General features: G+C 39.8%; 1 protein-coding gene across 4 annotated transcripts in view; it reads left to right on the top strand.

The window, feature by feature from the left end:
* Positions 1–314: 314 nt before the first annotated feature.
* LOC110976137 (uncharacterized) overlaps positions 315–12,477 on the top strand; it is a 36,591-nt gene continuing 24,428 nt past the window's right edge. The window contains exons 1-16 of one of the 4 annotated variants that reach the window (XM_022229173.2): positions 315–835; positions 3,371–3,487; positions 3,877–4,206; positions 4,739–4,822; positions 5,343–5,456; positions 5,824–5,943; positions 6,359–6,472; positions 7,120–7,233; positions 8,169–8,282; positions 8,740–8,853; positions 8,973–9,086; positions 10,138–10,251; positions 10,556–10,672; positions 11,358–11,471; positions 11,903–12,016; positions 12,156–12,269. In XM_022229173.2, the coding sequence (XP_022084865.2) occupies positions 754–835; positions 3,371–3,487; positions 3,877–4,206; positions 4,739–4,822; positions 5,343–5,456; positions 5,824–5,943; positions 6,359–6,472; positions 7,120–7,233; positions 8,169–8,282; positions 8,740–8,853; positions 8,973–9,086; positions 10,138–10,251; positions 10,556–10,672; positions 11,358–11,471; positions 11,903–12,016; positions 12,156–12,269 (1,990 nt within the window). In that variant the 5' untranslated portion in view covers positions 315–753. Of the gene's footprint in view, positions 836–2,407; positions 2,843–3,370; positions 3,488–3,876; positions 4,207–4,738; positions 4,823–5,342; positions 5,457–5,823; positions 5,944–6,358; positions 6,473–7,119; positions 7,234–8,168; positions 8,283–8,739; positions 8,854–8,972; positions 9,087–10,137; positions 10,252–10,555; positions 10,673–11,357; positions 11,472–11,902; positions 12,017–12,155; positions 12,270–12,477 lie in introns of those variants that run through there. The other 3 variants (XM_022229178.2, XM_022229177.2, XM_022229174.2) reach the window with 3 other exon arrangements.

The following is a 12,477-nucleotide window of genomic DNA, read 5'->3' as shown; positions in this document are numbered from 1 at the left end:
TGAAAATAACAGGTAGCGGTTTGTTTTTATTCTGAAGGTGACTGTGAGTTTTAAATTAACATCTGCAATAATATTCTAACTTCTTTTTCAGTGTTCTGAAAACAACCAAGGATCACATGTGGTCAATAGAGTAATATCCATCGGCTCGTCAACAGCCGACACACTCATCTAATCAACCTCATAGGTCAATATGAACCACGCCCCTCCCAGTACCTTGAAAACGGGGCTGGGTTCCCCAGTTTATTCAAAGGCTTTCACTACCTTGTCCATGTAGGGATTTTCTGGCACCCATAGTGGGCCCGCAGTTAGTCACCCACATTCTTCAGGTCCATTGTGTTCTCACCGAATCCTTTTGTCAAACGCTACGTAACGGCTAGAATGATGAATTGGTTTCTGTAAGCGCTGCATGCCATGAACATCACAGAAGTGTCTCCCAAGGATACGGCACGGGTCCTGTTTCCACACAGGGTGATTCTGCAAGCGGGTCTTCCTGATTTCGGGGAGTAATTTGTTCGACTTGTAAAGGTTCTTTATAAGACCTGATGGGCCAAGATGACTCCAATGATTTGATCTATACATCATGTCGACCTCGGATTGGGTTCGCCGGTGTTAGGAGGAAACAGTCTGTCATCATACACATGTTGGATGTTGACAGCTACTGTTAAATTCAACACGATCGGATCTGAGACTGAAAGAACTCGTGCCACTTTCTTATTTTCTTGAAGAACCAGGAGATTTCATTGCAAAAAAGACATGGAAATGCGAAGACGGACAGCCCAGGTACTGAACCTCGTTGTGCTAATGACTATCACGTTTGCATCGCAAGCAATGAGTGGTAAGTTTAAGACACGTTGACCTATACAGCTGTGAGGGCGGATGGGGGGGGGGTAGATGGAGGGCCTGCCCCCCCGAACAGCCCTCCCCATTTTGGGAAAAAGAGCAAGGTGTATTTGGTGGGCTGTTTCATTTCCTTTCCTTCAGAACACATGTAAAAAGCCCCAAAATGTAGCCTTAGGCCTACTTCCTCAGAAATTTCGGCCCTTATATAACTTATTCCAAATTCTGCCCCCAACTCGAAAACACGTGTGTCCTGCCCCCCCTTCGGTTCTGGATTCGTCCTTGATTAAAGCCACCGAAATCAATATTTGCGTCAAAATACCGTCACGGTTGAAATTAAAACGCCATCGGAAAGAGATTGGAGGGCGAAAACCAACAACTCGGATGCCTCCATACAGCGTTGTTCTCGTGGAGGAATAGTTCGTTGCACAGTACATAACACAACTACAAATTTTGGATATGGATTTTATACAAACAGGACATACAGCTAGGGAAAAAAGGACTTACCGAATGTTTAATTATTTCAATGAAGTTAAAATCAAAAGTCCAGTAACTTTACCTTCAGAGATGTGCGCCTGATTTCTTTTGCGTGCGACTCTGAGTCTCCACGCAACACTTCATTAATTCTATTGTGCGTGTGCTGTGTTTACATTGTAGGCAACTTGGGAACTCATCACGGTACTGTTATGCATTGTGACTTGAAATAGTTGTGGGAGTACACAACAGACCCATAAATCTTGGTGTTGAATGTCACGCAAGTCAAGGGTACAAGCTCTTCAAAAATAATTTCAGTCATGCAGTTGACGTTGTTTTTGTTTCCGGTCTTATAGGAATTTTGATTTTGTTGTACCCCCCCTTTTTTTTACAGTGAAACAAAATAGTTAAATTTTGGAACAGTGGTAAGGCTAACAATGAGGAAATGTGTTTCCCCTGAAATTAATTTCTGGAACTCGAATGAAACTATGACAAAGCATGAAGGAATCAAGAAATGACCACGATCAAAGAAAAATTGCGGGACGTGGCACATGGGTGGAGGCTGCATATGTTTTGAAACCCATGCAATTTGAAGATTGACTTAATGGTTTATTGGATTTTGTCTCGACAGTTTCGTACAATTTGCCCACACAAAAGCGTCATTATTATGATTGAGAATGTACACTATTGGGTGTTGGTTCAATTGATTGGAAATTGCTGAAAAAAGGGGTAAATTGGGGTGGGACCTTGACTCGGAAGTTTCGGCTTTATTCACGGTTAGGAGCGCTCAAAATTTTCTAAGGGCGAATGAGAAACTCGTGAGGGAGGGAAGCCTCACTCTCCTTAACAGGCTAAGTGACTGAGTTACAGCAAAACTGAAGATTTTTGTATTTGAATCTTTTATATCAGAGTTTGAAAAAATCGTTCCATTTGTGGTGGGCCTATACAGTTGCAGCAACATGCGTTTTCCTGCATCCTAGGCCCGTCACTAGCACTGTCCGAACACGGGAACTGAAGATTAATCTCGCAAAAAGTAAATCTTTCAAGTCAATAGGGGGCGGTATCACACTTGTGCGGGAGTTTTCGATTTTGCGCTTTGGATTATTTCCACAGCTGAAACTTTGAAAGCGTACATGTAGATTTGACTGCTTGAGAATAGGACCCATCTATTGCTGAAAAGAAGCCTCCATCGTGACTTTTTTCGGCGACAACTGCGTCAAATCATGAAGGAATAAGTTCCTCCGCGCTCTAATCGCGATAATTGAAGGTCCTGAGGCTCAGTTCATGCGGCGCGAGTCAGAATGCATGGGGCCGGGCGGGGACGCGTCAACATGCACCCGGCCGGCCGGATACTAGTTGACCTCCTTGGTTTCTCTGTTCCTGGCATGGTGGCCGTACCTGCCGGCCACGAAGAAATCCGTTGCTCCATTACAGGGTTGCCATTATTGTACATGTGAATACTGTCACTGATCAGAGCGACTGTCCTTGGTCACATTTACCTGTGAGTGACATAGGCCTAGTTTTGTTTGCAGTGAGTATTCATCTGTCATGTCTGTTCACGAGAAATTTGGCATGATGCATTGTTAGGGGAGGGGCAATAAGGGGAGGGGGTAATCACCTGGTAATAGTATTACACTTGTTGTAGCCCACATGGGAACTAAAAAACAAAATGTTACAGTCCCAGGAATTCTTTCCCAAGAAGATAAACAAATCAAAGATATGAAAATGCAGAAAACAATGTACTTAAGACTAAGTCTTCAATGATGAAGTTATCTAATGTTAAGCCTACTGCATTTTCAAAATATTTTGTGCTGTCAGTCCAAAATATGGACCATTTGCCACCATAATCTACCCCAAGAAGCTCAATCTGCCTCTCCAGAGAGGCAGATTCCTGAGCCCCGTTGATCCAGGGTAATATATAAACCTTTGTGCCGATAGAGTGGACATTTTTAGTGCTGATGACCAAGTTTTGTTGTCCAGGATGCAACTTGTTAAACCATGGAGGAATTCCCTCTTTCCTCCATGGTTAAACCTACGGTACATTACATTGTATCTCCAGATTGTTCATTGCGTCCATGTGAGAATGGTGCTACATGCCTAGATGCCTACCTCGACCCAGGATATGTCTGTCTGTGCCCTGCAAACTTCACTGGTGCAAACTGTTCCCAGATATCAAGTGAGTTACGTGGAATTCTTTGAATACTTGGTTTGTTCTTTAATGTGCTTTTCTTTCAGTTCTTTGCTTGATAATTAATACAAAAAACAGAAAAAATTATGACATACATGCATGAATAGTGTTGAAAGTCAGAAATGAGACTGGGGATTAATATTTTACAATTTTTGAATTGAGTAATGGGATGTTTTGGATGCATTTTGGCATTTCAATTAATGTAGTGCTGGGGTTTGGAAAAAGAATGAAAATTATTGTTAATTGTTTATTTATTTAGAAAAGCATAACCCCAACTTTTTTTATCTTTGAAAATTTTTTTTACTTTATAGAATCTACCTCTAACAAAAACGGTTGCCTTAAATGTGAGTAATATTTACATTTCCCTTGATTTTCAGATAAAAGATGCCAGTATAGTTTCTCCAATGCTTCCGGCATCTTCATGTCTCCAAACTTCCCCGGACAACATGACAACTTTGAGGACTGTCTGTACCACATCCGAGTGCCCGGAGCTGTCAATACCACCCTCAACATATCCTACATGCACACGGAGACGCTCAAAGACTATCTCCTGATTGGTTCGGGAAGCAACGAATCAAACGGACAGGAGTACAGCGGACAGCTGGACCAGCCGCTAGTCCTCACTTTGCAGACCAATCAGGTGTTTGTCAGGTGGCATTCGGACTTCAACATTATTCAGGAGGGGTGGGTGATCCAGTATAAAACAGGTAAATAGAGAATGTGGAATCTTTGGAGCAGTTTCACGCAAGAAACGCTGTCTGACCAGTGTTTGACTTGCATGTATTTTTGTCAAATGGTCAATAGTTTGTGGCCAGCCTACAGAGTTTAGTAATTTTGCTGGTTTCGAAGCCACGTGCAAAGCTTTCAGTTCTTTGGGGACTGTACAAATATTTTTCCTGAGATGGGCGTGAATCAATTGAAAATCAGTTGAAAATGAGTTTGTACTTTCATATTGTGTTACACTTTATTGTGACTGATAATTATAGTTGAATACATTTAATAATAACCCTGACAGAGCTAAAATCCTTTAGGTTTGGAGGATTCAGGACTGCTGAACAAACTTCATGTGAGTTAGTATTCATCATTACAGCTGATCACATTACAAAAACATTAGCCAATGAAATATCTATCTGGTCTACTGTTGCATGACCCATTTCATAGGGTCAGGTGACCAGTCTAGCTAGCTCACAGCCATTAAGTTCGATCAGCAATTTGTGTATCATTTGTCTTGCTATCCAGATGGTTTGGAATGTACATGGCCCACCAATCCATGTGAACCAGGCTTCAGGTGTATTGAAGGGTCTGGTAGCTATTCGTGCCAAGGTGAGTCACTCCATCCTTAGCATGTCAAAGATTGGACATACACTGTTGACTGGCAAGGCCACTAAAATGTGTGCCGTGATCGTAGAATTGTAATGTGTCGAGTTAATGACTCATCTTGAGTCTGACTTGAGTCACAAAGTTTGGTCACTCAACTCAAGATGAGTCGTAACAGGTGACTGTCTTGACTCAAGTACTTTTTTCCTCAAAATGACAAAACTTTGCACCAAGGTGATGATGGAGATTGTAGTGGATTCCTTCAGGAAGTTTTTACGCTCAAATTGAAGTTGATCACCTGCAAACCTTGTCAGGTTTCTGATATGGTACATGTATTTGATTTTGAAATTTGATTTCACATCCAAAAAGGAGTGCAAATGAATGAATATGCACTTTAATTTGAAACACTTGTTTTTTTTTCATCTGGAACTTTTGCAAGCAAAATTAGGCACCTAACAAATTGGATATTGGAGTTCCATTTTAAAAATAAATGCCATCTATCATAATTTTTTGGAAACCGTGACAGAGGTGTTGAAGTGCTCCAGTGATCCATGTCAGAATGGAGGCCAGTGTTTTGAGGGACCGTCGGCTTTCTTCTGTCGGTGTCCTGCAGGTTACACGGGGGATCTCTGTGAAACAGGTAGTGCTTTCTGGTGCTGAAAAACTGCATGAAATCTTTCACTGAAAGATCATTCCGACAGTCTTGATGTAGCCTGCCTTGAAAAGTCTTCACGAATTGAAATATTTGGTTCACAGGAAAGGAATGGGAGCTCTTTCCAGGTATATCAAATGCTACGACCCATCTGTAGCATGGAAAAAATAGGATTGAAGGCAGCTTTCTCATAATATAGACCAAACATTCTAAGTTTTTGGACCACTTAAAGGGATTACACCACAACTTGTTTAATCTTTCCATTTTGGATTTATCTAATAGTCAGTCAGTCAGTGCAAATACTTTGTATATTTGAATGCAAAATCAATTTTTCATTGTTGTAATGTCTGGGCAGAAATCAGTTTATGCAGTACAAGCAACCTTTGTATGAATGGAGCCACCTGTACTGCTCAGGGTACTTCATCATTTACATGTGAATGTGCAGATGGCTGGACCGGGTCGTTATGTGATGAAGGTAGACTTGTGAATTGGATCAAAAAACCTTGCTTAAGACGCTCATTCTGAGAATACACAAATGAAACAGTCACTTTACAAAATGGACGTTATCAACTTTGCAGAATTGGCCACTTACATGAAATACATGTATATAATCCATATCATCAGTTGCCAAATTGAGAAATAAATGATTACAAATATTGACAATATCAAAGAAATAATGTAAAAACCTTCAGAAGTATGATTCAATCTAAACTTCTTTCTTGAATCAGGGACAATGGGGAACAATTTCAACATGTTGCTGAAAACAAACACCAATTATGGCCAAGATACAAACATTTAAAATAAGCTCAGGCAGCATGATGCAGAGTTGTGGGAAGTCATATTCCATTTTTGTTGCTATTTTCATTTTGATCAATCTTTCTCATGTTCAGAGATTCTGGAATGTGCCAGTTCCCCCTGTTTAAATGGTGCTCTGTGCTTTGAAGGAATTGACTCCTACTTCTGTCAGTGTCCCGATGGATTTGTTGGTGAACGCTGTGAAAATGGTAAAGTTACAACAAGGATATCTTTACACTCCTTAGTTTGGTCTAGAATCTATCAAAAGTTGAATACTTTGTCTCACTATTCCTTTTCTAAAGGTGTGATTTGCAGCTTCACATGAGAAAAAAGTGGCTGTTGCAATCCATCCAATAAATTTACCGATCCAGGGTAGTTATCATTAAAGTTGATGAAACTCTTAATGACTGCAGACTGAAGCAAAGGTTTGCAAACTCTATGAAAGGTGTACAGAGACTCTGCTGTAAAAACGAATACTCAACTTTGGAAGGAGAATGCAGAAGTTTATAACTTGATTGTCCTGAATTGAAATGAGTCTTGGACGCACGATGGGTCGTTGGAGGGAGAGTTGGTGCTGGCCTCGTGTGGAAGTCCCACCATGTTTGGTTTAAACTTGTAATCTATGTTAAATTGTGTTTATTTTAATTATTTTGGGTCTTTGTAAATAGTATTTTTTTTGTTTGTTAAGCACTCCAGAACATTTTTTATGAAATGAGCGCTATATAAATTGAATTTAATAATAATAATAATAAATTATTGATACTTAAATGTTGTAAATAATTCTTTATAATTAGGATTAGTTTACGGATGGATTGGTGGAAATTCATATTTTTCCATTTGCTTTTGCATGGTCTAGAGACCTTGGAATGCGAGAGTAACCCGTGTCAGAATGGAGGCCTGTGTTTTGAGGGAGTCAGTGCCTATGCTTGTATTTGTCCATCAGGCTTCAATGGCACGAACTGTGAAAATGGTAATGTAGGATTTAACACGTAGGCGACTTCTTTGACAACTTTAATTAACCCTTTATTTTGACAAAGTGTGTGCAATATATTGCACACACTTTGTAACAAGTGAGGTTCAGATGCTAACAAACCTGCTGGAGAACTTATCCATTTGCCCTCAGATGCCTCAAATGATGGACGTGATGACATGAAATGATTTACTGTTTTGGTAAACTTCACCGAACTTTTTGGATGTTACTGTGACCATTCCTTAACCGTTCTATGAAGTTCTAATGCTTTTGTGGCAGTTTCCAAAGATGTATATTTCATGTTAGGGAGATGTCAATTTTTAATAGGTTTTACACTGATGTGTACATTCATAACACCGTATGCTCAGTGTTTGTGTCAGAGCTTGCAAAAAATATATATCTTTAGAAATAGTTCATGGTACTTAGGTATGCTCAGAATTTTTTGGTAAGTCTGTCAAATTTTACAAGACTGGTTTTCTGGCAGTTCGACTCTTGTGAATATAGCGCCCTCTACTGGTACTGCTCTTCGGCTGTGCTCGCCAGAGCATGTTGCCTGCATAGTGCACTGGCCAAAACAGTAAAACCAGTCTTTGGGCAAAACCACATCTGGCTTGGACTTGTCAGCCGACCTCGGCAAGCTCGGTGGTTGAGTGGTTGCACTAGTAAGCAAGCTTGAGTCCCATCTGAGTAAGGTTGTGAATTTTTTCACAAGCTCTCAGACAAATGCTGAGCATGCAGTGTTATGAATATATACGTCAGTGTAAAGGCAAAAACCTGTTAAAAATTATGGACATTGTGGCGGTAAGGTGGGGATGGCATCGTGTTGAAAATATTTCTGTTGTGAGTTGGTAAGCTTCTCCTGAGCTCAACATTTGGCCAGGGGGCAATGTACTCTGCCTGTCATCAACTGTGTAAGATCTCTTCATTATACACAGATATTGATGAGTGTGCCAGCTACCCTTGCATGAATGGAGCAATGTGTAGTGATGGCGTCAACCAGTATAATTGCACCTGTCTCCCAGGATTTAATGGTACAAACTGTGAAATTGGTAAATATTGGAAGTTTGTTTTCATCTCCACTCTTGCATAATCTAAAAAAAATACTTGCCATCATTTGCTTGCATCTATGCTCTTGTATGCATATTTTATGAATTAAGTACTTACTTTGTGCCACAAATGTAAATGTGCATTTCTGTGCAAAGTTTGGCACGCTGCAGTTTTTTTCCAATGTTATTTGGCTAACTCGATATGTATCATGCACTGAAGTTTGCACAAACATTTGACATCTGGGTCATACATGCTAAGTTGCTTCATTGCTCCACAGTGCTTGTGTTTAAGGCATCTAAATTCATTTAGCAAGATTGTGCCTGTGCCAAACAGGGCAACTGTTACCCTGACCTTTTGCGGCTCTAAAAGAAAATTGTACGGTGTCACTTCATCTCTGTATTTGACTTGATCTGACCTATTCAACTGAGTTGGTACTGAGTTTTCTTTTTTCTTCTCCAGATATCCAGGAGTGTGCTAGTAACCCCTGTCTGAATGGAGCATCGTGCATTGATGGAATAGACTCCTACTCATGTCAGTGTGAGCTAGGCTATGCAGGGGACAGGTGTGAAACAGGTAAGGACTGAGTGATTTTGCCGTGCTAAGGACACAACAGGTCACATGTTCTTTCTTAATATCCTATTCTTTGCTGTATCACTGACTGCTTTTTTGTTTGTATTTTTTGGTGTTTCTAGACATTAACGAGTGTGTCAGTACCCCTTGTCAGAACAATGCCACCTGCATTGATCTTGTGAATGCTTACAGCTGTAACTGCACTGCTGGCTGGGAAGGGGAAACTTGTGAAATGGGTGAGTAACTGCTAACGGTGGTTCCGTAAAAACACCATGTAGTAGAAATATTTTACTAATACCTTTGGATGCACATTTGCCTTTCAGCTGACCTTTTTTTCAGTTTTAATTTTGTTATTTCTCTTTGTTCTTCAGCCTTTTTAGTTTTTGCTCATATGAATTTGTATATTCATGGGCCAAAAAGTGTGATTTACTGTTCACTTAACTCCAAAAGATTGAGACAGTTTTCATACATTGAAGAAGAGTTTACATTTGTCCAAACAGTGGCGCTAAGGAAAAGTCAGTGCATTGTTTCTTCAAATGCTTTTCTTTTCGAGCAGTTTGTCTTGATTGATTTATGTTCTTACTGTCTAAAGCAGTCTTCACAAGCTGGTTCATGATTTCATTAAAGAACAAAAGAGGCTTAACCATTACAGAGCAATCTCATGGACTGGTAAGCTTGCGCAAGTGTATAGAACTTGCTGTAAGCTAGTTACTAGCTGAATACCATCTGACTGCAAGCTTGCTTTACTGTTGGGGATAATCACCCAGATGTCAAGTCCACATTTATTGGGGACTGACCACCAAAACAACCATCCAAACATCTTGGCAATGTTTTTTTGCCTCATATTGCCATGATTGTACATTATAATGTCAACATGTTAAAACCCAGTCATATTCGAAGTAATATACATCTACATTCAGTGCATAATAGAAAGATCGTCATGTTGTCAAGGAAAGCTGCCGTTGTGTGATCAAATGATAATGGTACACCAAAGCAAATGTGGCATCATCTAATTACAGGTTCCAATTACTTTGTTTATGTAGAAAATGTACCGAATAAATGGCACTCTCTTTTTAGATAAAAATTCAGATATTGAAGTACAGTTTTGAAAAATATGAGAAACTCACGAGTCGAGAACAAACGTGTACTGTGGTAACTGCCAAGCCAAGATTTTTATTTTTGTGTTTCTGTTTTACAGAAATAATGCCCACAGGGAAATTGTCTCTTTTAGATAACAGGTTCACGGAAATGCCTCAGTTGATGACAAAAATTTGTTTGAATTTTCAGATATTGCTGAATGTGCCAGCAATCCCTGTCTGAATGGAGGTTCGTGCATGGACAGCCTTGGCTTCTATGAGTGCCAATGTGTTGAAGATTACCTTGGAGACCGCTGTGAAATAGGCAAGTCAATTAAGACTGGTGAAAGATATTCGTTAATTTATCCCTGCAAACCAGAACATACATTGAAACATTTGACAAACTTAACCTCATGTGAGGAGGCACTGCATGATGTCACCTGTAGATGTCATTTTTGCTAATTTCTTAATTAATTATTAATTAATTATTCTTAATTAAAAAAATTTGGAAAAAGGAATGCATTAATCCATTCAAAAGATAAAGCTTGTGGTTGCTCAGAAAGTGATAAAGAACAGTAAATTATTGAACGTGTAAATATCTTACTCCGTAAATGATCCACCTCCTTCAGATACGACTCCATGTGGTAGCAGCCCTTGTATGAACAACGCCACTTGCAGGAACTTGAATTCATTGGCCTATAAATGTCTCTGCTCCATTGAATGGACAGGGAGCAACTGTGAGATTGGTGAGTCCATCTTTGTTGAAGGGACCCTAGAGCTGGATCCTTTGGCAAATATTTGTACATTTCTTGCATATTAGTGTCAGCCGGTGTGGTTGAGCACTTCTGTTCATAATATAAACACAGTATGCCGTCAGTCTTTACGAGACCAGACACAAGACCACACATGATACCATTCGCATGACCTGTCACAGGGGATGAGGTGAACTTTTTGAATGCTTTTGTTGCAGTTCATCTGAATAGCTTGTGACTTGAATTCAGACAGAAGGTCTCATGTTGGTCTTTTGATGGTCTTGTAGGGTCTTGTGATGGTTGGAAGAGGTCTCAACCACAATACTAATGTGTACAGTGTTGAAGTCTGGTTTCTACTTTGAATTTAATTATCTTATATTGGAGACATACGGGGCTTAAATGCAGCTTTAGAAGTTGCTTCATGTAGAGAATTAAAGCGTTCTTGCTTTGCTTTTTAAAGGGTAGCTGCAATTGAAGTTTTTGATTACAAACCTGTAAAATGCATCTTTGTGCCTCAGTACACCTTATTTTCAACTTTGGTTTCAGTATTTCAAAGGGTATTTCAGGTATTGCAGTTGTATGGGTGGGACTGTGGCAAAAGTAGACAGGCTTATTTGTGTCTTTGAAGTGCACTGCCACGCTTAGTGCTTGTCTTGAGGATTTATTTTGTGCTTTTTAGCTGTGGATGCCTGTGTCAACTCTCCGTGTCTGAATGGAGGAAACTGCACCAATCTCTACACTCACTTCAACTGTTCATGTCCGACAGGGTGGAGTGGCTCACAATGTGAAATAGGTCAGTCATATGGTCGACAGCTCTGTCTGACTGTCTTTCTTTCTGACCTGTTTGCCCATGTTTGACATGAGTTTGTTGTTTTCACATCTTTGGTACAATACTGCTTGTATGATGTCAGTTTTAGCAGACTTTGTTTGTCAAATACATTGTTTTGAATCATGTTTCCCAGATTAAATATAATTGTCATTCATATATACACGATTCATTTAACTACTCCATTGTCAATCTTATTTTTCAGACCTGCATGTTTTTTTGGGAGTGGTGTTTATTTGGACTGCATTTTGCAGATCTATTGAACAAAGATTGTGCTCCAAAAACTTACGTTGAAGAACCCTTTAAAAACATGATATGCAAAATGTATGCTATTACTTTCACATGCACTAGTGGTTTTTATACATTGTTGATAAGTTTGATGTAATTCAATTCAACAGAAACGATTGAGTGTGTCAGCCAGCCGTGTTTGAACGGAGGCACCTGCTTCGAAGGAAACAATGCATTCAGGTGTGTCTGCCTGCCAGGCTACACAGGAATCGTCTGTGAAGCAGGTAAACATGTACGTCGTTTACATTTACATTTGTAGAGAGGGCTTTCCTTGCAGATTGGATTGTGATGCGATTTTCTTGTGTTAAAGTTGATTCAGTGAAAATGTTAAGCTTATTCCTTGTTCCGTGCATCTTTGTAAAGATATTGAAGAGTGCTTGAGCAGCCCGTGCCTAAACAATGGAACTTGCATCGAGGGAGTGAATGGATATATCTGTCAGTGTCTGACGCACTACACAGGCATCCATTGTGAGCTAGGTAAGGCACTGTGATGCTTACAGTTAATAACCTGTGCCATTTGTGATTTATTTTTCAACATTATTTTCCAAATGTCTTTTAATTTACGCTTTAATCCCTGCCACATGTATGTACATCTGAATTGTATCCTTTGGGCAAAGACACTAACAACTTGGGAGACTACTAAGATTGCTGTCGTGGTTACAAGTTCGAATCCCTCTCGAAGGAA

The sequence above is a fragment of the Acanthaster planci genome, linkage group LG07 (assembly GCF_054643075.1).
Source record: "Acanthaster planci isolate LZ-2023a linkage group LG07, COTS_SCS, whole genome shotgun sequence".
Lineage (NCBI taxonomy): Eukaryota > Metazoa > Echinodermata > Asteroidea > Valvatida > Acanthasteridae > Acanthaster > Acanthaster planci.
The sequence above is the reverse complement of the archived record's forward strand: the minus strand, read 5'-3'. Positions and strand labels throughout refer to the sequence as shown.